Raw genomic sequence first — 27,929 nt, forward strand, 5'->3', positions numbered from 1 at the left:
CTTTAAGGGTGTTTTTCTCAGAGCTTTTCCTTGCTTTTCCCCTCCCCACAGCAATCAGCCAAGCTGGGAAGAAGAGATTGTCTCTGAACTCAGTAGTGTGCCATGAGCACAGAAGACTGATAGTAAACAAGTAAACAGAGCTGACAACTGTGGTAACTATAGAGGCAAAGCCAGCTCAGTGACAAAAATGAAGACTGTTCCAGAGGTAAGGAAGGTTTGTCTTATTTTCTTGCCCTGTCATAGCAGCTCTTCTTCTTATTACTGCCCTAGGGTACTGGAGTAATTGAAATTTGAGACTTTGCATCCAGAAGGACCTTGCCCAGGTCTCAGAATTACTGATGTGGTGGGGTATGGTGTGAGGATTTAGGGATTCTTGCTCTTCCTGTTAGTCATCCTAACAGCCATTCCAAGGCTTTATTCAGACCTGTTTGAAGCCCTGGCAATAAATAATAATAAGCTTAATAAGCTGATTATTTGCTTCTTATTTTGTATCCTCATTTTTCAACAAACAAATTATTTTCAGAAAGCACTTATGCAGAAATGTGCTTTTTTTTTTTTTTTTTTTTTTCCTCTCAAAAAATTGTGGGTAAATGTGGCATAGCTTTCTGAACATGAAAATGGCTATTTGCTCTCCATGCAGCATGGTGTCCTTTTCCTGGTTTTACATCTCACAGATGATTAGTAGATGATTAGTAGAGTGTTAATTCGATATTTATAGACAAATTACTAACTAAACTGTTAGCTGAAGGTTGCTAAAAGGTACAAAACATTCATATATAATAACAACAGTAGTATTTTCAATATAACTAGTTTATATAAAAAGAAACATATTTTTTTTTATGTTGAAAACTGTTCAGTGTTGCAAGAGCTATGTTTTTATTGCAAATGGTCATTCACTTTATCTCATCTGCATTTTTCTAGCTAAAGAATTTGCAGAAATGTTTGGTTTGTATATCCATTCTCGTATTACTGTGTGATAGAGATCAGCCAACAATCACAATTTCAAATAGTTGTTGCCCTTTGTTATGTTTCTGACTTTTAGTAGTTCAGAATATAATTCAACACACTTTCTGTTTAGTTTCTCATGTTAGGAGGTAGGATACTTTGAACACAGTCTAAAACATGATTTCTGAAATGCCATTCAGTGTGCTCAACCTATGTGCTTAAATGATTTGCTTACAAAAGATAAATTTAAGAAAATGTTAAATTAATTTTAAGGCATTAGTTTGAAAACATCATCCACTTAACTAATGTGATATAGACAATTTGGGCAACAATTCAAGTCAGTAATTCCTGAATAGTCTACTGGCTGATAAACAATACCCTTAAATCGTCTGGTAAACATTTATGAAAAATAGCTCCAATTCTCCCTCCTTAGGGTCTCTATATTTTAATGAATTTAATTTCCCTCAAAGTTACAGTCATCTTTTTCTGCAGCAGTACTAAACACTGGGGAAATAAGAGATGGGAGAGAATGCGGCAGAGGAACATCAACCTCTGCAGAATTCAGAGATGCCTTGGAAAGAGAAAGAAGGAGATGCTGAAGAAAAATCAAATTCTTTGGCTGATTTAATTGCATCAAACTGTTTTTTCTTTAATGTTACCCAGTACCTGTAAGGATTCTGCTAGCATGCTCTCATTCAAATGGGATAATTTGTGTAGTACATATCTTCAAAGTTGTTCATTTTATAACTAATTCATTTGTTTTATAACTAATGACGATTAGAAGTCTGCTTCTAGTGATTTCACAGGCATTTGTTCTCACTTAGCTACAGTGAAGCCATTTAAATTTAAGCACTTTTACACTCTTCAAAGAAAAACATTAAAGAACTGAAACTGTAGTGGAAATTTATCTTCAACTTCATGCAAATACTAATCATACTTCTCACTCACTCAGATGAGGTCCATATGTAAGAGCTCTGTCAGAGATTAAAGGCTCTTTATCCTCTTGCACAGGCTTCTTCAGGCCATTCACTTGTCTCTTTATATGGGGCGTGGTGGGTGATGCAACCAAACCTCAAATATACCACATAAAATGCTTCTGCTTCCTGCAAGCTTTGTAACGTTCCTGTGTCCTGTGCCCTGGGAGTTTGTATAGCCCAGTTCTGGCTCCACCTAGTTAAATCCACAGTTTCTTGCCAAGGATCACTGAATTAGGATAGACTTTATATTTCACTTTAAACTTCACAATGTCAAAGCCAGCCCAGTAACAGAGGACAGATTAGAGAGACACTCCTTAGGGAAGGTGAGGTGCTTAAAGAAATTTTTTTATCCTTATGGCTCACATAACACAGACCTTAAAATCCAGTTTCTAATAGAGAAGTAAAATAATAGAGTCATATGATTCTACAATTCTATGATAACATAGACCTTAGACTCCAGTTTTTAATCTAGAGGTACACAACCAATTTCAATTTCCCTCGGCAATGTTCAAGAGGCATTTGGATTAATGCCCTCAATAATATGCTTTAAATTTTGGTTAGCCTTGAAGTTGGACTCAATTATCTTTCTAGGCTCCTTCCTCCTCTCCTCTCCTCTCCTCTCCTCTCCTCTCCTCTCCTCTCCTCTCCTCTCCTCTCCTCTCCTCTCCTCTCCTCTCCTCTCCTCTCCTCTCCTCTCCTCTCCTCTCCTCTCCTCTCCTCTCCTCTCCTCTCCTCTCCTCTCCTCTCCTCTCCTCTCCTCTCCTCTCCTCTCCTCTCCTCTCCTCTCCTCTCTCCTCTCCTCTCCTCTCCTCTCCTCTCCTCTCCTCTCCTCTCCTCTCCTCTCCTCTCCTCTCCTCTCCTCTCCTCTCCTCTCCTCTCCTCTCCTCTCCTCTCCTCTCCTCTCCTCTCCTCTCCTCTCCTCTCCTCTCCTCTCCTCTCCTGTTCTTTTCTTTTCTTTTCTTTTCTTTTCTTTTCTTTTCTTTTCTTTTCTTTTCTTTTCTTTTCTTTTCTTTTCTTTTCTTTTCTTTTCTTTTCTTTTCTTTTCTTTTCTTTTCTTTTCTTTTCTTTTCTTTTCTTTTCTTTTCTTTTCTTTTCTTTTCTTTTCTTTTCTTTTCTTTTCTTTTCTTTTCTTTTCTTTTCTTTTTCTTTTCTTTTTGTGGTGTGCAATATTCTGCTATTCTCAGTCTGGTAAATGTGCAATTCTCTAGTCATTTCACACTGTAGTTTTGAGGGGGACAGTCTGGTTTTCTTACAGGTTTTAAAGAAAATTGGTTATTTGTGACATTTTCAATTTCAAAAGGAATGTAATTTATAGGACTGATGTAGACCTACTGTTAACAAATACTTTGATCTTGAGCATTGATTTCTCAGATTCATTAGTACCTGCGTGTTAGCAGAGGGTATCTATTTCTCTCTTTTGAGTAGTAAATAGCATAATTAGCACTCAAAAGAGAGAAATAGTTATCCTCTAATAGTGTGAGACTGAAGAACTGCAAAATGCTAATCATTTTGTTATAGGTATAGGGCAGATTTTCAGTGTTAAAGACAAGGTGTATTCCAGAACTCCAGAAAATTCTGGAGCATAGTGAATATAAATAGTTCACTCTTTCCTAAATGGTGAGAGACAGGGGCTTGGATTTTCTTTTTCCATTCAGCAAAGCAAATTTTCTTTTGCTCACTTCCCTCACTTTGTCTGTACTTGGAGAGTAAAAGATAAAATGTTTTACTACAGAGGCATTTGAAAGGAATTTAGATTTCCTCTTTTATATTTCCTACACTATACTTTGCCAGTAAGTTCGTGTTTTGTATTTTGCACCTTTTAATGCCAGGATTCACTTGTATGCACTTGCTCTCTGCTTAGTTATCCTGTATCCTGTCTTAAGAAGTCATCAGAAAAGGATTATAAAGAGATAAAAGTAGTTAGGCGTTTAACCCTTCAAATAAGCTGCTTTTGAGAAGTCAATGATTGAGAAGTCAATGATTGAATAAATGGACATTTGAAATATATCAAATAATAGGGTCTGTTTTGTTGTTTTGTTGTTATTTTGTTTGTTTTCTGTTTCTTTCTATATTTTCTGTTCTGTTAATGTTTTTGAGCAGAAATCACCACCACAGAGTCCAAACATACTCCAGAAGTGTATTTCTGGAAATGATCAGTCTACAACTTCCTCGTAAGGGGGTGTCGAGAGGCAGGAGACCTTTTCTCCATTAACACCAGCGACAGGACCCGCGGGAACGGGGTTAAGCTGAGGCAGGGGAAGTTTAGGCTTGACATCAGGAGGGGGTTCTTCACAGAGAGAGTGGTTGCACACTGGAACAGGCTCCCCAGGGAAGTGGTCACTGCACCGAGCCTGACTGAATTTAAGAAGAGATTGGACTGTGCACTTAGTCACATGGTCTGAACTTGGGTAGACCTGTGCGGTGTCAAGAGTTGGACTTGATGATCCTTAAGGGTCCCTTCCAACTCAGGATATTCTATGATTCTATGATTCTATGATTTACTAAGATGGTTAACAGCAGGCTGTTCATTTCCTTAGCCTTTCCTTAGAGGAAGGGGCCTATGCTGTGAAGTATATGGCTACATCTTATATGGTTTTGTTCTTTTTGTAAAGATACATGTTTTCTGATTTTTGTTTGTTTGTTTGTTTTTGCCTAATAAGCATGATGATGAATGCATTTTAACATAATCTTTAGCTTCTCCATGTAAGTGAGCAGAAAGGGCAAACAAGGAAAAATTCTGGAAGCTGAGAGCCATGATGAGACAAGCAAGATGTACTGGCCTTAACAGCAAAGGGTGTAAACCTACAGTATGGGAATGAACGAAGTAAGGCAGGATTGGTGCCAGTAGCCAGGGTCAACCAAGAGTCTAGATTGCAAAGTAAGTCCATTGTGAGGAGGCAAGTCCAAGGTCAAACCTGCACAATCAAGTCTGTAGGTCAGGGTTCAGATCAATGGGGTACATGTCCAGCCATAGGTGGGGCTATAATGCTGCTGAAGCATAGCTGAGATGAAGATCATACATGAAATCTGCAAAAAGCAGCTCCCACCTAAGGCACTCAGTGGCATTCGGTGGGCACCTCTACCAAGGTTTCTTCTAGCTTTCTCTGTTAAGATTTCTCAAACAACTTTATTATACTGGAGAGGCAGGCTTGAGCACAGGGAGCTAAGCTGGAATTGTGGTGGGGGAAGTGCAAGCCAGGTTCTAACAGTGACATGTAAGAATTTCAGACTAGCACTTCCTTCAGCTTTCAAGACTATTAGGTTTACTCCTTATTTGCTATACTATTTCCTCATTATCCTCTTAGTCTCAGGTTTTCCTTTATTTTCTTTTTTCTTTTTTTTTCCCCTTCTGCCTTCTTTTTCGCCCTGTATATTCTTTTCAATCATTCTACTTTTCATTTTTTCAGTTCTTTTCCTTTTATTAGACTACCAACATACATTCCCATGTCTGTTCCCTTGTGGTATGCTGTAACCTACTGTTCTTGTCCACGTTCATGCACACCAAAATACGTAAAAGCATTGAACACACACAGCAAAGGTAACTTTGTGTAACTTTACCCAGGTGGAATTTAGAAGTGTAAAATGACATAGTCATGTTGCTTCCTTTGCAGTCAATGGAGAAAAAGACTGGTATCTTTGGAGAATGCTTCAGTTTATCTTAAGACATGTTTGAAATAGAAGCAGTATTCATAACATGGCTAACCTTTTCCACTGACTAAATTGCAAATACAACCGAATATAAGAGCAATGTAAAGTCTGTAAAAAAGATACTCCCTGTGACTTACATCATACTGCACTTTTTAGAATGGGACAAATCTCTCTCATTTGAACTTGACTACAGGGCTTAGGGTTCAGATGCTCTTTCTTGAGAAGAGATTAGTGCTCATGTTGAAATTAGTGCTCAAGTAGACAAACATTAAAGAACCACTAGTCCTAGTGTACTGGGTTTATGTGGCCAGGTTTTGGTAGCAGGGAGGCTGCAGAGGTGGCCTCTGTGAGAAGAGTCCAGAAGTTGCCCCATTTAGAGAAGGGCCAGTTTTAGCCAGCTCCAAAAGGGACCCACCACTGGCCAGAGCCAAGCTAATAAACAATTGTATTTGCACCTCTGTGAGAGCAGTTTTAAGAAAGTGAAAAACCCACTACACAACAGCAGCTGGGAAAGCAAGGAGAGAGAAATATCCCTATAGACATCAAGGTCAGTGAAGAAGGAGGGAGAGCAGATGTTCCAGGCACCAGAGCAATAGTTCCCTGTGGCCTGTGGAGAAGATCATGATAGAGCAGGATGTTCCCATGCAGCCCATGGTGTAGTGCAACTGAGCAGATCTCCATGCTGCAGCCTGTGGAGGAGCACATGGTGGAGCACATGGATTTGACTTGAAGGAGAGCCTAAGGAGAACCCCTGCCAGAGCAGAGTCTGAGCCCGAGCTGCAGCCCATTGAGAGGAGCCCACACATGAGCAGATGGTCTGGCAGGAGCTGCTGACTGGGGGACCCGTGTTGGAGCAGTTTGCTCCTGAAGGATGGACCCCATGGTACAGACCCATATTGGAGCAGTTCTTGAAGAGCTGCTGCTTGTAGGAAGCCCATGCAAGATCAGTTCAGGAAGGACTGCATCCCGTGGGAGGGACTCCATGCTGGAGCAGGGGCAGAGATTGAGCATGAAGGAGCAGCAGGGACAAAGCATTATGGACTGACTGCAGCCCCCATTATGCCTTCCCCTGCACCGTTTGGGGGGAGGACGTAGAAGAGGGTGGATGGGGGGAAGGTGTTTTCAGCTTGCTTTTAGTTTCTCACTGTTCTAGTCTGTTAGTAACAGGCAATACATTATACATGCATTAATCTCTCTATGCTGAGTTTGTTTTGCCTGTGATGACAATTGTTGAGCGACCTCCCTGTCCTCATCTCAACCCTTGAGCCCTTTTCATCATATTTTCTCCCCCTTCCCTTTTGAAGAGGGGGAGTGAGAGAGAGGTTGGGATGGAGTTCGTCTGCCCAGCTGGGTTAAACCACCACACCTAGCCATCCTGTTTTTAGCTTTAAGGGCTTAAAAAGGCTTTGTTACTTTCAGGAGGCATATGCAAGATGATTCCATAAAACAAAAGAAACTATGGGAGGGTAGGCCACCTCATGGTAAGCCGGTGTTTAGATGTGTATTTAATAACACTGTGGAACAGCTGTTGCTGGAAAAGAAAAGGGATATGGAAGAGGTGAGAATGCCCCTTGGAACAAACTCATTAGATGACTGGGGCCACTGTTAATATTCTGTCACTAGTCCCATGAGTGATTTTCCAGTAGATAAGTGAGAAGACAGAGTATATGACCAGTGCTAACTTTAACACAAATATTTCTTCATTTTTTTCTGTTTGTCTCATTTTTCTCTCTTCAGACCTGTGACCAGGAGCTGAGAACAGGTGCAAAGAAGGAACGATGTCTTCAACGGAAAAGCCTACTTCTGTGTGCACTTCTTCTCAGTACTCTCCTTGGTTTTACATTACTTATCACCTACATCATGATGACTTGTGGTCTAGGTATAATATGGGATATCCTTTTCCCTGCTTCCTCATACAATCTATTTTTAAGCACCCTTCCTCTCCTGTCTGCCTCCAATGCTTATTAGGGTTAGCATTTTTTTAAGAATCAGACTTTCAGGATCTTGAAGAAACATAAGAAGACACCAGTTGTGAAAAGGTACACTCTTCTGCCTTCTCTTTTTCTCATAGCAGGGATATATCCCCACACTCCTCCTCCTCTGCCTGCCTGGGTTCAGCTTTGTGGGACAGCAGCATTATATTGTTAAGATGTTCGGTCTCTTCCAACCTAGAAATTCTGTGATTCTGTGATTCTGTGTGATTCTTGAATCTCCTTGTCCTGGCCTCCAGCTTCTATGACCAGTTACTACCCTATGTAGTAACTTCCAGGAAACTGATGCAGAATTTGAGATTTGTAGCTTCTCCTCTGCTTTTCCACCCCTGACTTAATAAGTCTAGTCTGGGCTCCCCAGTAAAATAGGGACACAGAACTACTGGAGCAAGTTCAGAGAAGGGCTACGAAGAAAATTGCAGGACTGAAGCACCTGTTGTACACACTGAAAGTAGGAGGGCATGTCAGCCTGGAAAAGAGAAGATTGAGGGGAGACCTCGTTAATGTATATATATATCTGAGGGAAGGGTGTCAAGAGGATGGAGCCAGCCTCTTTTCAATTGTGCCCAGTGACAGTACGAGAAGGAACAGGCACAAACCCGTTCCAGCCCCTGTTGTACGTTGGAAACCATTCATTATAGAGACTAAGGAAAGATATTGGTTAGCTTAGATATTGCTTATTTTCACTTTGCATATCTCCTCCCATGAGAACTGCTGAAACCATAGAATGGAAAGTCTTACCTTGATTTACAAATGGCTTATTTAACAATTGAGCTGATCTGATGTTGTTACAAGATACCCTGACCCCAAAAGAGAACACATACCCAGGGGTTCACAGCACCTTAGATAAGGAGGGTGGAGGTGGGGAGGGGGGTGTTGATCCCCATTTATCTAAGGAGGAATACAAGAAACTCTAGGAAATTTTTGTTCTGTTTTAAGAAATGTCATTTATAAGAAATGTTTTTTTCCTATGCTTGAACATCTCCCTCTATGTATTAAACTTATCTCTTAATTCTCTGTACTATGTCTTTTCTTTGCTCCATTTGTTGACATCATCAGTAGCTTCTTATCATTTGGCCAAATCACTGTGTGCTGTTTCAGAGAGAGCACATTGAGAAGGCAGAATAATCCAACCTGTTACTGCCTAGATAGAATGGAGGGCACCACCTCTGGACTGACTACCTGTCTTTTATTTAAAGAATCTCCCTTACAAAGTGCAATGGCAGCCTTGCTGTAAAGTTAAAGACAGAATATGTATTGTTCCATCTTCAGCAAAAACTTACAAGGAATTCAACAGTCTGTATGCAAAAGAGTTTGTACCAAAAATAAATCTGGAGGGAGGAGAAAGACATGTCCCACAGATAACTCCTTTTTTTTTTTTTTTTTTTGTGCATGTGTGGAGTTGTTCTCACTGCCACTGCTCAGTTCTCTCTTGTTTACTTCTGTCCAGGATCATGTGATGCTGAGCTGAGGCTTGCACTGTTGTCCAGACTCCTGAATTCTAGGAATGATGCTGTAGACCCCTGTGAGGATTTCTACAAGTATGCTTGCAGCAACTGGGAAAGCAATCACTCAAGCAGAACCACAGAAGAGTCACGAAACGTCTTTGATATATTGTTGGAGGAAAATCAGCTTGTCCTGAAAAGGCTTTTAGGTAGAGAGAGATGGTTGTTGTGTTACTTTCAGCATCTTCCTGAGTCAGAGCTGAGAATATTTATAACTGAGAGCACAATCATTCCTGTCAGGGACTGAGTCCAGTCTCTTCATTTTCTGTTATTACAGGTGCAGGTATATTCTTGAGAGATCATATTAAAATAGTTGCATTTCAAACATTTCGATTCTCCTTGCCAAGTGTAAGAAATGGAAGTCACACTTCAAAATTCAGGAAACTAAACCATTTTCCTACTGCCTTGTAAAAGTAGATCCTTTTTGCTGTGCATGTCTGAATGTGCACTCTGACCTTGTCCTGACTCCATGTGGGACCAAAACCTAGGTATGATCAACCTTTCTGTTGTGCTCCAGTCTCCATGCAAAGAAAGTCACATATTTGGTCTCAGGAAGAGTCATAGCAAACACTAGAAAACATCTTGCTTTGGGTTACTTGGCAAAGTGTAGATATATTTACTAAACTGCTCTGAAAGTGCAAGGTGATATTTTCTTACAGCCTTCCTCTGCTCTAATACTGCCCATCTTTCTTTATTATCAACTTTATCACCTTTGCAGTTTTTCATTTTTATTTTATTTTTTTTTTCCTCAGAGGCCCCACAGTTTGAGATAAGAGGCTCAGCTAAAGAGAAAGCAATCCAGTTCTATCGTTCCTGCATGGATACACAAAAGATAGAATCCCAAGGAAATCAAACATGGAAGAACCTCCTAAATCAGGTGAATGTTTCTGCTGCATCTTCTACATGCAGAGGACAATTCCTATAAGAAAAAAAAAGGAAAGAGTGAAATTTAGGCCATATGTTCCTGCATGGTGGAATTTTGCTAGCATCTGGTTTTGAAATAAGCTCATGGTTCGCAGCCTGACTTCTACAAGATAAATCTCAATTTGAATGCTGTTTAAAGATTTGGCTTTCTGACATCAGGTACATAAATCTGCCCTCATGACCTTACATTTTACAATTGCTCAACAACCAAGACTGCAAAGAGGGATTACTTAATCTCAGAAGCTCAGTTCAATACAATTTGACTTACAGATCAGGAAACATCTTGCAAAATGGGTGAAATGCTTGTCTAAGATCTGACAGCCATCCACTACTCCAGGCTTCAGGAAAACTTGCCTGAAGAGGAAAATGCTTCTATTGCCATTCTGGGAGGTTTCTCCCAGCGCCAGGGAGAATTCCTGTTAGCAGATTGCAGTTATGCCCTGTCTCCAAGGCTGATGTGGAAACTTTCAGCAGAAGGAACAGTGACTGCACGGCCCCCTGAGTATCTGCCTGTTAGGGAGGAGGGACCCTAAATTCCTGATCTCTGTTTGTCCACCTGGATAACTTTAGAAAAATATATCCTTTTTCGCTCCCTCCTTCACTGCCTTTTTATTTATTTTATTATTATATTTTTCCAGTGTACCCTGTTCTGTTGATAATTATCATTTGTTTTCGCTGTCACAGAATCACAGAATGGTTGAGGTTGGAAGAGACCTCTGGAGGTCATTTGATCCAACTCTCCTGCTCAAGCAGGGCCACCTACAGCCAGCATCTAGGACCTTCTCCAGATGACTTTTGAATATCTCCAAGGCGGGAGACCCCACAATGTCTCTGGGTAACACGTGCCAGTGCTCAGTCACCCACACAGTAAAAATGTTTTCAGATGTTCAGAATCTCGTGTTTTAGTGTGTGCTCATTACCTCTCACCATGTCACTGGGCACCACTGAAAAGAACCTGACTATATTCCTTCCATCTTCGGACATTTATATAGATTGATAAGATTCCCTTTGAGCCTTCATTTCTTCAGGCTAAGCAGTCCAAGCTCTCTCAGACTTTCCTCATATGTAAAATGCTCCAGCCCCTTAGCCATTTCTGTGGCCCTTGATTGGACTATCTCCAGTAGCTCCATGTCTCTCCTGAATTGCCGAGCCCACTAGCCCAGCACCTGGACACAATACTTCAGGTGTGACCTCACCAGTGCTGAGTACAGGGGAAGGATCACCTCCCTCAATCTGGTGATACTTTGCCTAATGCAGCCCAGGATACCATGAACCTTCTTTGTGGTAAGGGCACATTTCTGGCTCATGTTCTAGTTGATGGCCAACGGAACCCCCTACAGCTTTCCAGCAAGGAATCCCCCGGCATGTACTGGTGCCTGCAGTTGTTCCTCCCGAAGTGCAGGACTTTGCACTTTCCCTTGTTGAACTTTATAAGGTTCCTGTCAGCCCATTTTAACAGCCTGTCCAGGTCTCTTTGGATGGCAGCATGATGCTTTGGTGAATCAACCCCTTCTCCCAGTGTTATGTCATCTGCATACTTGCTGAGGACACACTTGGACCCATCATCCAGATCATTAATGAAGATGTTGAACAGGGCTGGACACAGAAGGGACCACTGGAGTACACTGCTACGTGGTGGCCTCCAACTAGACTGATCACCATGCTCTGGGCCTGGCTGTTCAGCCAGTTTTCAATCCATTTCACTCATCTGCCCATACAGCCCATGCAGCTTGTCAATGAGGATTATTTTGGAGACAGTGTCAAAAACCTTGTTGAAGTGCAGGAAGATAATTCCTAATGACCCTTCCCTCATCCACCATCCACCAGGGCAGTCATTTCATTGCAGAAGCTTATCCTGTTGATCAAGCATGACTTCTCCTTGGTGAAGCCACGCTGACTACTCCAGATGATCTTCTTCTTCATGTGCCTGCAAGTGATTTCCAGGTTTAGCCATTTCATCACCTTCCCAGGGACTGAGGTGAGGCTGACCAACCTGCAGTTCCCTGGGTCTTCCTTTGTGCCCTTCTTGCAGACAGGAATGATGTTTGCTTTCCAGGTACTTTTCCCAGTCTCCATGATCAATCAGATTATTGAGAGTGGTCTCACAGTAATATCTACCAGCTCCTACAACATTCATGGGTGCATCCTATCAATGGTCATGGGCTCTGTAAATCCAGTTTGCCAAAACATTTTCTGACGTCATGGTCTTCCACCAAGGGTACATCTTCCTTACTGCAGCCTTTCCTCTTTGTCTCTGTGACCTGGGTTTCTAGTCTTTCTAGTAAAAACTCTGGCAAAGAAGGCATTCATAATCTCAGCCATCTTAATTTTCTGTGTAACCAGGTTCCCCATCTTGTTTAGCAACAGACTCACATCTTTCCTAGCCTTTGTTTTTTCATTGATACACTTACAGAAGCCCTTCTTGTTGTCTTCAATATACCTGGCAAAATTTAATTCCATTAGGGCTTTAGCTTTCTTAACTTCATCCTGGCATATTTGGACATCTCGGTATTCCTCCCAGGATACCTGTCTTGCTTCCACTCTTTGTAGGCTTCCTTTTTGTGATTGAGTTTGGCCAGGAGCTCCTTGTTAATCCACTCAGGCCTCCTGGCATTTTTGCCTTACTTCCTATTCATTGGGGTGGACCATTCTTGAACTTGGAGGAGGTGATCCTTGAATATTAACCAGCTTTCTTTTTTTTTCTATCTCTTTCCCCTCCAGTGTCATCTTGAAATTCATTACTTTCCTTAAGTGAAAGTGACAGGTAGTTTTAAAGCAGGGTATGTAGAAACCTACATGAGTTTCCCTGTTGCTATTTGCTCTATTGTTTCTCTGTTGTCATAATGACTGAGTTGATAGGAGTGAAAAAAATGTTTGTAAATAAGAATCAAAAAAGTGTTTTTCTCACCTGTGGTCATGCTGTCTATCCCTTCTCTAGGTTGTTGGATGGAACATCACAGGCATAGGGAAAGCAAAAGATTTTAATGAAACTCTTCGGATTCTCATGGGCAGATACAACACCTTTCCCTTTTTCAGAGTGCATGTGGGACCTAGTCCTTTTGATCCCAAGACCAATGTAATTCAGGTGAGTGGATTAATGAAAGAGAGTTATCAGGAAGTGCCAGGAACAAAGAGTCAGTAACACAGTTCATGAGATCCAGGCTTGCTCAAGTTCTTCTTTGAAGAAAGTTTTCATAAAATTTTCTGTAATCTTCATAATTTTATTGCAAAAAAGACCCCTTAATTCTGGAGAATGAGGAGATGAAGAGGAATAGATTGCTTGCTTTCACCTCTTCTGGTTGATTGGTGTAAATTTCTGCTTTGTTGTGGAAGTGTCACTCGTTCACAGGTGTGGCTAGTAGAGCAGTGTACTCTACAAAAGCACTCTAAATGTTAAGCATCTAATACATTATTATACTATTAATTTTGCATCTCATCAGAAATATTTAACAATGTGGTTTATATTTGAATGTCAGTCACCACAGATTTGTAATGAGATTGTAAATAAGCTGCAGAATGCGATAGATCCACAAAAAGTACCTAGGAAACATTTTTGAATCTTTCAGGCAATTTATTAACATTTCAAATGCTGTGACACAGAGACAAAGAAAGCCTATTTAACATAGTCTTAACACTTCTAGTGTTTCTGGAAATAGCCAGATATTTGTCCTTTACTCCTTTTTGCAGATTGACCATCCTGAGTTTGAGATGCCACCTGAGAGTAAATTCAAAGAGAAAAATTATCCTGAGGTAACATATCAGAGACTGACGAAAGGTAAAAATAGTAATTTGGTGTAGGGATCTCTTTGAATTTCTTCCTGATTCAGAGTGACCTATTTCCATGAGGTATGGTTGGTGGCCTCTAAAAATGTCTCCAGATGGAATTTGTTATAAAATAGTCTGCTTTTGTAAAATACTAGCTTCTATAATGCAACCAATTTTAGATGCCATTTTTAAAACTTCTAGTGTAGAAAGAGAATGTTAAAATTTTGAGATATGATTGAGATATAAAATTGAGATGTGATTTAGTAGCTTAGTGGGTAGTATTGGTGATAGGAGGATGGTTGGATTAGATGACCTTGTAGGTCCTTTCAAATCTTGTGTTTCTATGATTTTTATGAATTTTATTTTATATTTACTAGGTAATATGAATCTGGGGCTCCCTCTATCTTGAATGAATGTTTCAAAACTTTTTTGTTGTTCAAAATAAAGGCTTTATAATCTATTAACATTGGTGTAGTAGGGTGTAATTTTGGTGTAATTTTAAAATGTTTTAACATTTAACATTTTTTGGTGTAATTTTAAAATGTTTTAACCTAAGCTAGGGAAATAAGGTCTTTGAACATGGGAGACATTGCAGCAAAGATAATTTCATCACAACTATCTAATTTTTCTGAACTGCATAAAAACTGAGCTGATTTCAGTTTCTCAGTCTGACTCTTTCAGAAGAGTTCTCAAAAAATAAACCCTTTTAGCCATCACAAGTATTCCTGTGATAACTCATTAAAATATAAGCAAGACTGCCATTTCCTCTCCATCCAAAATACTGAATTATTGTGTCACTGTCTACTACAGCTCTCCTAACTCCAGAGACAACAAGCCTGCAGCCCTAAAGTGATTCTGGTGTTTAAAGCAATTGTTAGCTGGGACAAATTAAAATCATTACCTTTTGAGAATTCACTGTTCTTCACTGAGAAAGGAGCTATACTTGGCAAAGTGTATTTCACTTGAAGAATTACATGAGGATGTTGTGGTGAAGATGACAGTTTTCAGGACAAGGGTTACATTGTTTTTGAAAGAGTGAATCTTATGTGGTCAAGATGGATGGATGGATGGATGGATGGATGGATGGATGGATGGATGGATGGATGGATGGATGGATGGATGAGGTGACTAACTTTCAGTCATGTTTCTTCCCCTGGTCATATGCTCTGTATTGCAGGTTCTCCGTGTCTATCTCTCATACCTGGAAAAAATTGGAGGGCTACTTGGAGGTCCACAGGATGGTTTCCCTCATTCATTTTCCCTTACCTTGTCCTTCATCTCTAAACTCCAGCGTGTTGTTACCCCACTGCAGGAAAGACAGCAGAGGGGGATGCTGTTCTTTCGCACTAACATTAAGGAGCTACAGGTATCTATCTGTGCCTTAGAACTTGAGAAACACAATTACATGTGATGTTCACATTCTGAAGATCCAGATCAAAAGAGATGTGAGCTACACTGTTTAGATGCCCTTCTTGCAAATTACCCTTGGAGACTGTTGAATTTTAAATAACCTGTTAACTTACTGTCTCTTATTGATAGCAGTTGGAATTTCCAGGTCCCCAAATCCACTCCCTGTCTCCCCCATGCTGTTCTGATAAAAGAAATAAATGTCTATTCTCCTTTTCTAGTATAATCAATACCCACACCATAAAAACAGCTCAACTTGTTGAAATCATCCATTACCAGTATCAAGGAGACAATCCCAGTTTCCCTATTATTTCTTGACAATCTGTTTAGACTGACAGCTCAGCATGTAAGCTTTGTTTTACTTCTAGGAAAAGGCACCTGCTATTGATTGGTTGTCATGTCTCCAGGCCCTCTTCCATCCTATGCCATTGAACCTTTCTCAGCCAATTGCAGTGCATGACATGGATTACTTAAGAGGCATGTCACAGCTCATTGAAGGCTGGAACAATAAAAGGTAGGAGTTGTACAAATCTGTGGTTGAGGTTATCCATGCCTTAAGAAATATTTACTTCTGATACCATAAGTTAATGAGTTGCAAGCCTGCTGTGTCTCTGTATCCACAGGTCCAGTGCTGAGGATTAGCATATACTCCCAATAGGCTTGCACATGCATACAACGTATATGTACACATATAAGGATATATATTGCCCCCCACCACCACCCATGCAAACATGAATAGCGCAGTCAGCCTGATCCTAGTCCTCCTCTGCACATGATCAGGATTGGACTACACTAGTGAAATATAGATAAATATATTTACGTACACACACAATATGGATTACTGCAGTATTTTGATACTTTGATACTCAGAATGTTCAGTAGCCTGTCCCAGATGCCCTGATCTCCACAGCTGCTGGCACCTGGATATGTGGGCCACTGAGACTTGCAGCCCAACTCTGGTTGCTGGTATTCAGATATCTTCTAGTTACAAATACACATTAAAAACAGATCTCTCCAGTAGCTGGTCAAACTGTTGGTCTCTCCAATAGCCAACCTTGTCTCCCTGGTATCCAGTCCCATCCCCACAAACAAACACACCCACAAACAAAGATATTTAAAAATAACTTGATGAAACAGACCCTGGTGACCATGCACAGGACTCAACCAGACAGACATACTGACAAGACACAAGTTTACAGTAGTCCATTCTCTCTTATCACCTTTCCCCTTAACTATACCATGCGTAACTCCTCCCAGTCCACCATGATCCGTCCCTTTCTCTGCGTTTGGTGCTTCGTACAAGCATCCCATATTAAGTCTCACAGAATCCTACAGTCCCCTCAAAGTATCCCATAATAAGTATTACCCAGTCCTAAAGTGCTCTTTCCCCTTCTTCCGATAATGAATCCTGTACTTGAGTAGGTAATTATCCCTTGAGTCTTCAGGGTGTTCTTGAGTATGAGTTTCTTTGGTTGACTCATGTCAGCGGCTTTCATAGCAAAATGAATGAGCAAATCATCATCCTTCTGTTAGCCCCAGGAGTAGTCCATTCAGGAATCTTTGTTGTCACTGTTCAGGTTACCAGGTTTCCTCTGCCTCATAATCTGACTGTTGCTGAAAAAAAAATCACTGTATTGACTTTGTTCTCCTCTTAGAGTTATTCATGATTTTTGTCATTTCCATCAAGCTTTCGCATGGTATCCTGTCCACATATTTGCTTTTAATTCATAAAATTGAATATTGTTTGCTGTTCAGTGATGACTGGTTTCTGCTCATTTTTTTAGGTCCAGGGTTTTGATGGAATAACTGCTTAAATATTTGACTTCATCCAGCTAGGAGGTGACCCCATCTTAATGTGGGCTAAAGGGGTCCTCTCAATTGGTCTTTCTAAATGTCATGTTCCTACAGGGTTCTTTCCATCTATATGATTCTTTGTCTGGTTGGGAATCTCTCCCCTGCCCTTGACAGCCGATTCCAAGATGCACGCTTGGAGCTATATAAGACTCTTCATGGGAAAATGGGATCTAAAGTGGTGAGTTAGCTTTTAAACATCTTCTCTTCCACAGCGCACACCTTCTGGATATTCTCTTGATCCTTCACCTGGGTGGAATGTCTTAGATCTGGAGAGGAGAACCACTCCTACTAGGCCAATTAAGGCTTCACATTTCTCAAAGAGTTGTAAACATGACACAAAAAAACTTTCAAGGGCTAATTGCACTGTATCATGGGGTGGGAAACAATGTACAGATAGCCACCTTCCTTCTATTTATTTGTTACAGTCAGAATATGAGTATTCATCGTGTGTGAATACAAGTAGGGTAAACAATTATTTGTTTTACTGTATTAAAATTTTCAGTATTCATGGCTGTCATTTTTAAATAACAACATATAAACTACTGACAGCATGTTTATTTATCTTTTTACTGTCTTCATCTTTCTGTCTCTTCCTCTTCACTCTCAGGTGTCTTTATTTTTTTCTCTATTCTTACAGACCCCAGCTGAGCGCTGGAAGAAGTGTTTGGCTGATACCAGCTCTTTCTTTGAGCCAGTCCTAGGGCAGATGATTGTGAAGGAAATTTTCCCTCAGCAAACCAAGAAACTTGTAGGTATTCATCCTCTTATACCCCAAGCAGAGCTCAGCTTTGTTCCTTCCTTTTTTTTTTTTTTTTTTTTCCCTGTCAGCTTAGAACAGCATCAAGCTTTTATACCTTTTTATGCATTCCTGTATGTTACATACTTCTGTTTGGGGGAAATGTGTGGTATCAACAGAACAAGAGCACTGTCACTGCTAGAATAATCAATGTTAAATACCACTTAGAATCTTTATCTCATCTGTTAGCAAAGCTATATGGACTGCAGAAATACCTATGAGAACCCTGTGAGCGCATGCCATTTCAGTGTGTTTAACTGAAATGGCAGTTATTATTCATCAGAAATCCTTAAGTATTTAAAGAAACTTTTCAATCATAAAGCCAATAAGGGAATGGTGGGTGATCAAGGACTGCATAATATTTATGACCAGTTTTACAGAAACAAATCAATATCAAAACATTCTGAGAGGATCCACAGTAAATGGAACACCTGCTGGCACTGTGGAAAAGATATCTTTTTTTACTTTGATGATCAGAATTTTATTTTATTTTATTTTATTTTTTTTTTATGGAGGGAAACTTTGGAAAGGGAGACACCAATAAGAAATTATTGTGGATATTTTGTGAAATGGGACAATCATTTGATCCATTCCCATCCCGAAAGGGATTTAATGAAAAGGGATTATGTTTCCCCTCTTACTATGATGGTCAAGAGGAAAAGGTGTGTGGGAAAGAATGATGACATCTGTGAGGAACCACTGGATGCCTAAGAAACTTAAGCCTAAATAGATATAGAAGCTGCTATTTCTTCTTTCATCAAGAGAAGAGGAATAATATTCCAACTATTGTATGGTTGAATTGCTGGAACATGGGAAGACAATAACTAGGCCTGAACAATGTTTTTCTGCAGTTCTGAATGTGCCTTCTGTTCTCCATGGCAGGCTGAAGAGATGTTTTCTGAGATCCAAGATGCTCTCTACAGCCAACTGGATCAGTTAGAGTGGATGGATGAGCAAACACGCCAACAAGCTAAAGTTTTGGTGCGTGCAGAAGGCAGAAGTTACTGAGGCCAACCTTTCCCTATAGTCTCTGGAGAAAAATGGAAGGAGCCTACATATTTTTACCTGTTTCTACAGGCACACAATTTTAAATAGATTCCTTATACACACTAAAACCTTTATGTGGTTCTATAGGTGTCATCACGCACATGACACTGATACATAGGCCACAGATACTGTGAATTAATGTAATGTAATGAGTTACATAGTACCTCCAGATTTACACATCTATAGAATTTTAAAAATATAAACTGAATTCCAGAAAACTGTACTAAAAAATAAAAAAGTAGAACAGAATAACAAGAGGAGATATCTTGTTGAAAAAGAGCAGTTGTTTTTGTAAACTGCTGATTAATAGATCCTATTTTTGTTTAGAAATAGAGTTTAAAAGGGACTTCCAGAATGTAAAACTCCCTGTTGGTCACATTTTTTTTTTTTTTTTTAATTATAATTTTAGATGTCCACGCTACAAGTGGAGATTGGCTATCCAGCTTACATACTTCAGACTGCCAAAGTGAACCTGGAATACCAGAATGTGAGCTATATAATGTAAACCTGCCTGTCTCACTACTGGCAGTTTACTTGTACCAACTGCTATCTTGTCTGCTGATAAAAGAGGCCATAAACTCTGAGCAATGCACATATCGCTTTCTGAGAAGAGGTGGATCCAGACAACCCATATCTATTGCTTCTACATTGTCCAGTGTTGCCTGTGCTGCCTCCTACTGATTGTGACCTGTTTGTATGCTCTGTTTGAAGATAATGTTCTGGTCACATCTTAAATCAAAAGTCTTTTGACCTGGGAGAGGAAAAAAAAAAACAAACAAAACACGACAAAAACAACAAGTGTTGCATTGGTTTGCCTTTTGATGAAACTCTTTTTTACCTGTGGGACTTTCCTCTCTCTCATACTGTCCAATTCATTCCTCTCTCATGCTCTGTGACATTGACATTTCCCAACTCTTCCCTCAGCTGGAGATAAATGAAGACACTTTTTTCCTCAATGTGGTGGCTTGCTTGAAGACAATGAGGGAGAATTCCTACTCAAAACTCCTTCAGCATCATTCACATGTTAAGTAAGTGTCAGATGTTGATGTGAAAAAAACAGATTACCTGAGGTTATTTTTTTTATATAAGGAAGGTAATTGTGGTGATCTCCTAGTTCAATCCTCCTGCTCAAAGCAGGATCAGCTGGAAGAGGTCACTCAGGAGTGTATCCAGATGTCTGTCTATATCTCTCTTTTACTAAGGATGGGAAAGGCTCTGGCAGAACTGGACACAGTATTTACAGATGTGGTTACACTAGTCCTGAACAAAGGTTCATAACCACCTCTTGACCTAGTGGTGACTTTTCTCCTAATGCAGGGCAGGATGCCATTGTCCTTTTCTGCAAGAACACATTCCTGTCTCATCTTAAAAAAAAGCCCTGAACATGGCACTCTATCTTGTGTTCAGCATGAGTTCCTGCTATCAAAACCACCACTGTTGTGGAGGGAATCCCAAACCCTTCAAAATGGAATCTTTTCTGCTTATTGTCATAAACCCCTAATACAGAGGAATATCTGGTGTTCCTGGGCTGAGCTATCTGACAGCAAAGCATTACGTGGAGATGAATATTGGCAGGAACACCTTGAAGTCGGGACATGGATGCTTCTGAAGGCAGGGAGTGGAGATAGGCATATTTGGGACTTGAGCTGTATTCTGTGTAGGACGTTACAGAAGGTTAATAATTCTGACATATTTGACAGTGAAATTGTGAAGGTGAATCTCTAAATGTGTGTGAAAGCTAAGCTACCAGCTCTGTCTGTAAATGAGTGAAGGTTTGTTTCAAGCACCTTTAACTCTAGAAAATGTGAATTTCATCATTTTCCTTCATTGCGTGAACAGTTGTATGGAGCAAAGCATTTCTGCGCACCCAATGGAGGAAAGGAGCAAGGTATGAGGTACAGATTAATACATTCTCTCATTTCTCCTTCTAGCTGGCAGGTGTCCCCCTGGGCTGTCCATTCATACTACTCACTAAGGCACCACATGGTGGTCTTTCCTGCTGGAATGTTCCGCAGCCCTTTTTTCCACATGGAGTTTCCCAGGTATGAAGGGGCTGCAAAAGTGGAAGCTGAATGTAGTCCTTTTGCTACACCATGTTTCCAGCAAGAATCTCAGTGAATGTGTCCTGAACCTCTATTTCTAACTGCATCCCAGAAAGATCAAGTATAAGGGGAAAGATAGCTTTTTTCTAAAGCCACATGGATGTGGCTTGCCAGTTCTGCTCTATGAACTCTGAAAGAGTGTGATCTTTCTCTGGAAGCAGAGAAAGAGTTTGCTGGAGCAATATTAGAATATAGGTGAAAGTAAGCTGAGACAAGTGTATCATCCCAAAGCAAAGAGGTAGAAGTCTTGCATAGGTTAACTGAAAAAATAAATAAATAAAAAAAAGCACCTCTGCCTTTCTTTTTCTAGATTCCAAGTATTTCTTCAATCTAATTCATAGAAATACAACCCAGAGCAAATAGGAACAATTTCTTGTAAAAAGTCTTTTCAAATGGATCAAACACAGTTCTGTTCTTCCTTTTCTTCAAGAAACCTCCTCTAATTAGCAGACATATTTTTCATTCTGAGACTTCTCCTGCAACAACGATACCTCTATAGACTATACTTTCATAGTTGGGTTCTTTCATCATACTGAACAGTTCTTTTAAACTTGTTTTTTTTTCTTTTTTTTTCTCTTTTTTTTTTTTTTTTTTTTTTTTTTCTGGTATTAAAAAGCACTTAAACATCTGACTGTAAAAATATTATCTGATGTCCTTTTTTTGCATGATAACTGACAGAGACTTGACATAATCCCATCATACTCCAAAGATCAGTTCACACAGTGGGAAGAGACTGAAGTCTGAAAGAAACCCATCTCAATTAAAGTAATTATTTTTTCCATGGTAATCTTCTGCCACTACTTGTATGACATTTGCTAGTGTTTGCATTGTTTCATGAATTCATTATATTATGGAGAATAGGAAAAGAATAATAGGAAAAAAATCCAGTGGTGTAGGTTTTCACATTATTGTTCCTCTGGGAAAAAAAAAAAAAAAAAAGAGAGAGAAAGTGTCTGCAGCTTCTTATTCCTTTTGTATTTGGTGTTAGTAAAATATATTTTTCTCACCTTCATTCTGGGTCAGTAGACTCATAAGTCAAACTTGTGTTGGCACATTAACAGTTGGTCAGATGATGCTCCAGAATTTAAATTTTACTGTCAAAAATAATTTGCCAGTTCAGATAACTATGAGTATACTTGTTAAAACTAAAATTTGACAAGACAGTTCAATCATTATAAGCTCCAGAGTTTCTGCAAGAGCAACTCTAAAAGAAGATAAATTATCCTGTCCTTGTCGGTGTCCTAATGAGTTCCTGTTGATATAATAATGATACCCCATCCCTGGAAGTATTCATGTCCAGGCTGCATAGGGCTTTGAGCAAACTGGTCTAGTGGAAGGTGTCTCCATTGGCAGGGGGGTTGGAACTAGATGATTTTCAAGGTCTCTTCCAACCCGAACCTTTTTATGACTCTATGATTCTAGACCCATTTCATGCTTTAGTAGTGTTAATCAGTGGCTGTAAAACAAACAAACAAACAAACAAACAAAATCATCATTTTGTATTATGGAAATATATTTTAATTGTACTCATGCTTGTGTGACTGTAAATTCATTGCACAGAATGATAGAAATTCATATTGGAAAGAACCTCCTTCTTGTAGTGAGGCCTGAGTAATTTTAGTAAAGCCTTCATGATTTTAATTTGCCTTACCAGTTTTATGTATTGTGTTTCACAAGATGACTGCTGCAAGACTGCCTTTCCAACCATCCTGCTCTTGTATTTTGCCATTGCAGTTACTGTTTATGTAGCAGTTCAGCCAATGATGAATGGGTAACTAAGGACGTATCTCAGCAGTGTATCACACTACAGTTAATAAGGGCAGAATTTAATTCTCTCTTATTAAGATGGCTTATTAGCTAGGAATGCTTTAATGCAAGTCCATTGTGCAATTTCAAGCATTGGTAGAGTAATTTACATTTGTGTTCATATTTTTACAGACTACCACATCTGGGAGGCAATAAACAGAAAGTGCTTCTGTGGTCTCTCAGAGTAGAATGCTTCTTTGCAGTACACAGTTGTGCTCAGTGGTGATAAAGAATGCTCACCTGTTCTTCTTTTATTTTCAAAATCATTCTTTTCATGTTTATTTTTCAGTGCTGTGAACTTTGGAGCTATTGGGGTCTTCATGGCACATGAACTTCTTCATGCATTCTATGGTTATGGTGGGTACCAGCTGCAGGGTAAAGCTTATCCTCTTTGTTTACTGTTCTAGGCCCCCAGTGGTAGTTTCCCTTAGGGGTTCTTCAGTCCTGGCCCCTATATCCATGTATACATACATTATCAAATCAGGTGAAGCTAAGGAAATCCACTCCATACCAAATGAACTATGAAGAAAACTCAGTGTCGGGAATACAAGTAAACATCAGAAATAGCTTTACTTTCTAGGATTTTTTTTTTCCCTACAGTGCTGCCTGGTGGCTGTCCTACATGCAACAGCAGTGTGCTACAGAAATCTATAGATTGCTTTGTTGTACAGTATGAAAGCTTTGACTTTAAGGTCAACGGTACTCTTACGCTCTTGGAGAATACAGCTGACAATGGAGGGCTTGCCATTGCTTACCAGGTATTGTAGTTTACTTATTTCTCTGATGTCATTATTATGATCTCAGAGTCTCACCAGACAGCTCAACTGGCATGTCCTAAGACTGCCCTGTAATATCCCTGTCCTACATACTGCTCCAGTCCCAGATTTCTTGCATGTCTGTGCCAGTGCAGCGTATGCTTTACATTTCCTCTGGTATTCCAAACATAGGTTCTTCACAGAGCTGTGCTTATAATCTCACTACCACCATATAAGACCACTTATCCCCTTCACCTGTTCTGGGGTGGTCCTTTTTTTACATCCCTAATTATGTAATGCATACAAAACAAGTTATTATTTTATATTAGGTTATTATATATTTATGTTAAACCTAAGGAACTAAGTTGAGATACGAACTAGAATTCTGTATTATGATAAAATTACTCCACTGTCATGTTTTCAGCAATATTTCTGTCTAGAACTCCTGCAGGAATTCAGAGGTTTAGTTAATTAATGAGTGCAGAGTGCTCTGAGTTATCTGGGTGTCAAATGGCACTTGTTGCATTTCTGTGTGAAGAACTTTGAGACTGTTACAGACACAAAAATTTTTGATGGCATTCATAGCACCAATAAATAAAGTTTTTCAGGTATCTGTAACTTTCTTTGAAAGTAATTTTCATTTTTTTTTGATAGTGCAGTCATCACATCTCTTCTGACCAGCTGTGTACAGTAGTGTCAGAAAGTGGAAGCAAAGGAATTAACATTGTTATTCTCCCTTCTTACAGCTATTAGGCACATCAGAGTGAGCAGAAAGAGATACAAGCATGCTAAATATATTAAAAATATACCAGACTGATATATTTAATTGACAGAAGACATGTTTCTTGGACACTGTCTGAAGTGGAGTTTACTATTAATTTTCTCTCTCCACAGGCCTATAAGAATTGGATGAATAAGCACAAACAGGAGGATTTACCCAAGATCGGACTTTCACACGACCAGCTTTTCTACTTCAGTTTTGCTCATGTAATGAATTCTAGGCTAGTCACGTGTCTCTCACTCTCCATTATCTTCTACATTATGACAGTCTGTCCTTCTCAACATTCAGTCTTTTTTTTTTTTTTTTTTCCCCACTCTTCCTAGAACTGGGAATGATAGGTGTTGTTGGAAGATTCAGAATCTTATTTAGAAAGCTAAAATTTACATATGGGGCTCTTAATCTGTCATGGATCTCACTGCAAACAAGATGCCTGTCTGTAAATATATCTTTTACAAAGCTCTGAAGTCTACCAAAATTAAGTTGTAGCAGACAAGTTGTGTCAGAGAAAGAAGACTTCTTTGCCATCCTCAGTACTTTTTTGCTACTCTGAGCAATCTTACTAATAGAAAATGAAATTTTAGTGGAAAACACACATAGGTCTCCATCCCTTGCTCCATCCATCTCTTTGTCAAGTTGTAAGGTCATTCTGAGTGACTGGTAGAGAAAAAAGTTTAGAATATAAATATAGTTTAGAGATAAAGAATGAGAAATACATGCACACATAGTTGGAGATTTTTGTGGGAACATGGTTTAAGGATTTGTGCAAAGTTATGTGGTTCTGCAGGTGAGTTTTTTTAATTTCATCATCATGCCACTAGATTTCTGTGCTCAGAAAGGTCATACCCATATTAATGACTGTAAATGTGCAAAAGGAAAATTTTCTCTATGTGTTGGCATCAGGTCCACACAATATGCAGAAAAGCAGTAATTCAGTTCTGAAATTACAAATAATAGGGTCTCGACACCAAGATTTGCGTTTCAGAGGATCTGACAGCTACTACATCATTTGTTAAAGAATAAAGACTGGAATCACAAGAGCGAAAATTTGGATTTCCAGTTGTAACCCCAATAAAGTCATATAATCTTCCCCCCACTGTCTGTAGTAGTAATGGGATGTTGTAATGAGTGCTCACCTTTCCTAATGAGATATAATTCATTTTTGTTAATAAACTAAGTCTGGACACTTAGGCTACATCTGTACTGTCACAGTAGGACAACAGTAGGACACAATAGGAACTTTGGAGTCCAAGGCTGCATGAACCCAAAACCCAATTCATTTTGTTGTGGACTGTGTAGCTTAGAGAAAAAGCAGGTGGCTGGTTGGATAGGAAAATTGGGAATGAGAAGTTTAGGGAAAGGGAAGGGAAAATAGTCATAAATTGTGGTTGTGAAGGGAAGTATCTGAACATTGTTGGCACCCATGAAAGTGGTTCTTAGTCTATTTCAGCAGCCTCAGTGATGTGGAATGTGCAGAGGCATAAGAACTTATGATTTATTTACATGAGGACAGTCACCCAAACTGACTTTTCTGTTTTACTTTCCTTCAGGCAATGTGTGGACACCAGGATCCTGAGGAATTACAGTCTTCCTTGAACACAGATCCACACAGTCCCTTGTCACTTCGCATCCGTGGACCTGTTAGCAATAGCAAGGACTTTTCCAAGCACTTCCACTGTCCCAGTAGATCACCAATGAACCCAGACAGCAAGTGCCACATTTGGTAATCTGTACGGAGGAGGAAGAATGATACAACTCCAGGAAGATGAAGGCCTGACCTATGCAAGTATGACCCACGGGGTCATACTCAGAGCCCATGGGGTGACATGGGGCTTTTATTCACTCTTCTGCCTTCTTTTTCTTGATATCCTTTTCTTGTCAGTTTATGGTAGCAAAAGCCTCAAATTGAGTTCATAAGGGGAAAAGGTGTCTTCCCACTGCTCCCAGCACTGTCCCCCAAATGGGACAACTCTGTAGACCAGTAAGTCCCAAGGTAAAAGGATGACTAGACAGTCTCTAGTAGGTAAGAACTTCTGATGAGTTGTAAACAGAAGTACTGTTACATCATCACGCTATCTGTTCAGTGCATTTCCCTGTCTATTCTAGTAACCTCAGTCATGTTGAATGGGCACGGCAATATATTAGACTCCTAAGATTTGATCATACAAGTTTGTCTCTTCGGAAAATTCTGTGTTACTATGCAAACTACACATGTAAGTTATCAGAGAAGGAAGAGTCCACTTCTATTCAATCTGCTGATAACTAGTAGGGAAAACTCAGTGGCTGCATTTTCTAGGCTGGAAGATGAGTTACTAAATAATGAAGGTTACTCGTAATCTAGGAAAGCATCATCTTCGAGGAAAGTGAGACTGGGAGCTGAGAACTAATTCTCTTTCTGCTTTGTTTCTTTTCCAGCAAGATTCCTTTTTTATTTCTTAGTCTCTGTTTAAGGTTGAGGATATGGTTAAGGGTGAAGTGTGGAACAGTAACAGGAGTTGCTAGGGGTCTCTGAAGATCATTAACTTGAATATTAAGAATTCCAAGAACTTCTCTGGACCCAAACCAGTTTCTCTCATCCCTCCTAGTTTTCTTATCCCTGCATTTGTAAATATTTACCATCCAAAAAGACGAGCTTGTCAAACATAGAATTTCACCGTCTACTTGAAACTGAATTTTAGATATTAATTTACTTCAGAAAAAATAAAGAGTAAGAAATAATATATTTTAGGGCAGCGAGAGACATGATTAAAGCACATTCTCAAGAACAACATATTAATTTCATCAATTTCACCTTCTGATAATTTAAATATATATATATATACATACATCAATCTTCTACACATTTTACCAAAATTAATAAGTATACAAAACTCTCCTTTTTGCATTATCTTCAAACTGCTCCATTTATTTTACTTAATATATTGTATGCCTTGGGTTTGTTTGTAGAATAGATGATGGCAAGTGAAAACACCCCTTATCAATATAAGCATAACGACCATTATGGAAATCTTAATAACTGTGTTACTCCTTTTGAGGTACTGACCAATGCAGCAAAGTATTTTCCAAGAGTTGACTGTTCAGAGATTTTTTCATTTATTAAAAACTAAAATTTTAATAATGAACATGCTTCAGGAAAAAAAATATACTTTGATTAGAAACTCTTTATGGCCAGGTTTTGTTTCTTTGTTCTTTATTTGTACAGTTCCCAGCATAACCAGAGTTTGTAGCTAAACTTCACTAATAATAAATAATTCCTCAGAATAACAGGATTTATTTACTCATCATAAAAAATAACAAAATTCAGATTTTGCTTATCTTTATCTTTTAAACATTGCATGCCACTCCTCTACTTGCTTAATTAAATTTATCCTACCAGCATGTTCAAAATGTTTGGTCTTTCTATCAGGTGCTATAATAATTAGTTCTATGCATCATTATACCAGAACTTGTGTGTATTATAGCAGTTATTTCACTGGACTGAGACAGCTTGGCTTCTTTGTTTATAATGTGTATAAAAAGCAAAGGCTCGTCTTAATGAGATATTTTTTTTTTTTGATTTATTTATTTATTTATTTTTTTACCAAATTAGAACAGGATAGAACCAAGTAGTTCAACTGGGGAAGAGATCT

General features: G+C 39.3%; 1 protein-coding gene across 2 annotated transcripts; it reads left to right on the forward strand.

The window, feature by feature from the left end:
• KEL (Kell metallo-endopeptidase (Kell blood group)) lies at positions 1-27,840 on the forward strand. 2 transcript variants are annotated; one of them, XM_068700184.1, is made up of 18 exons: positions 1-205; positions 7,308-7,449; positions 9,012-9,215; positions 9,819-9,943; positions 12,929-13,075; positions 13,678-13,740; positions 14,933-15,121; positions 15,531-15,676; positions 17,071-17,194; positions 17,654-17,764; positions 18,695-18,793; positions 19,269-19,346; positions 19,784-19,887; positions 20,791-20,901; positions 23,057-23,124; positions 23,368-23,525; positions 24,417-24,509; positions 25,851-27,840. In XM_068700184.1, the coding sequence occupies exons 1-18, from the start codon at positions 188-190 to the stop codon at positions 26,025-26,027; spliced, it is 2,157 nt and encodes a 718-aa protein (XP_068556285.1). In that variant the 5' UTR covers positions 1-187; the 3' UTR covers positions 26,028-27,840. The 2 variants fall into 2 exon arrangements, with proteins under 2 accessions (XP_068556285.1, XP_068556293.1); XM_068700192.1 differs by lacking the exons at positions 1-205; positions 7,308-7,449 and adding an exon at positions 7,456-7,609.
• Positions 27,841-27,929: the final 89 nt, after the last annotated feature.

This window comes from Anas acuta, chromosome 1 (genome assembly GCF_963932015.1).
Source record: "Anas acuta chromosome 1, bAnaAcu1.1, whole genome shotgun sequence".
In the NCBI taxonomy this organism is placed as follows: domain Eukaryota; kingdom Metazoa; phylum Chordata; class Aves; order Anseriformes; family Anatidae; genus Anas; species Anas acuta.

What these genes read in the sequence shown, in the direction of transcription:
- KEL (XM_068700184.1), top strand. An exon ending in CATGATGACTTGTGGTCTAG is followed by an intron (nt 7,450 to 9,011) that starts GTATAATATGGG and finishes ACTTCTGTCCAG; the next exon opens with GATCATGTGATGCTGAGCTG. An exon ending in AAGAGAAAAATTATCCTGAG is followed by an intron (nt 13,741 to 14,932) that starts GTAACATATCAG and finishes TCTGTATTGCAG; the next exon opens with GTTCTCCGTGTCTATCTCTC.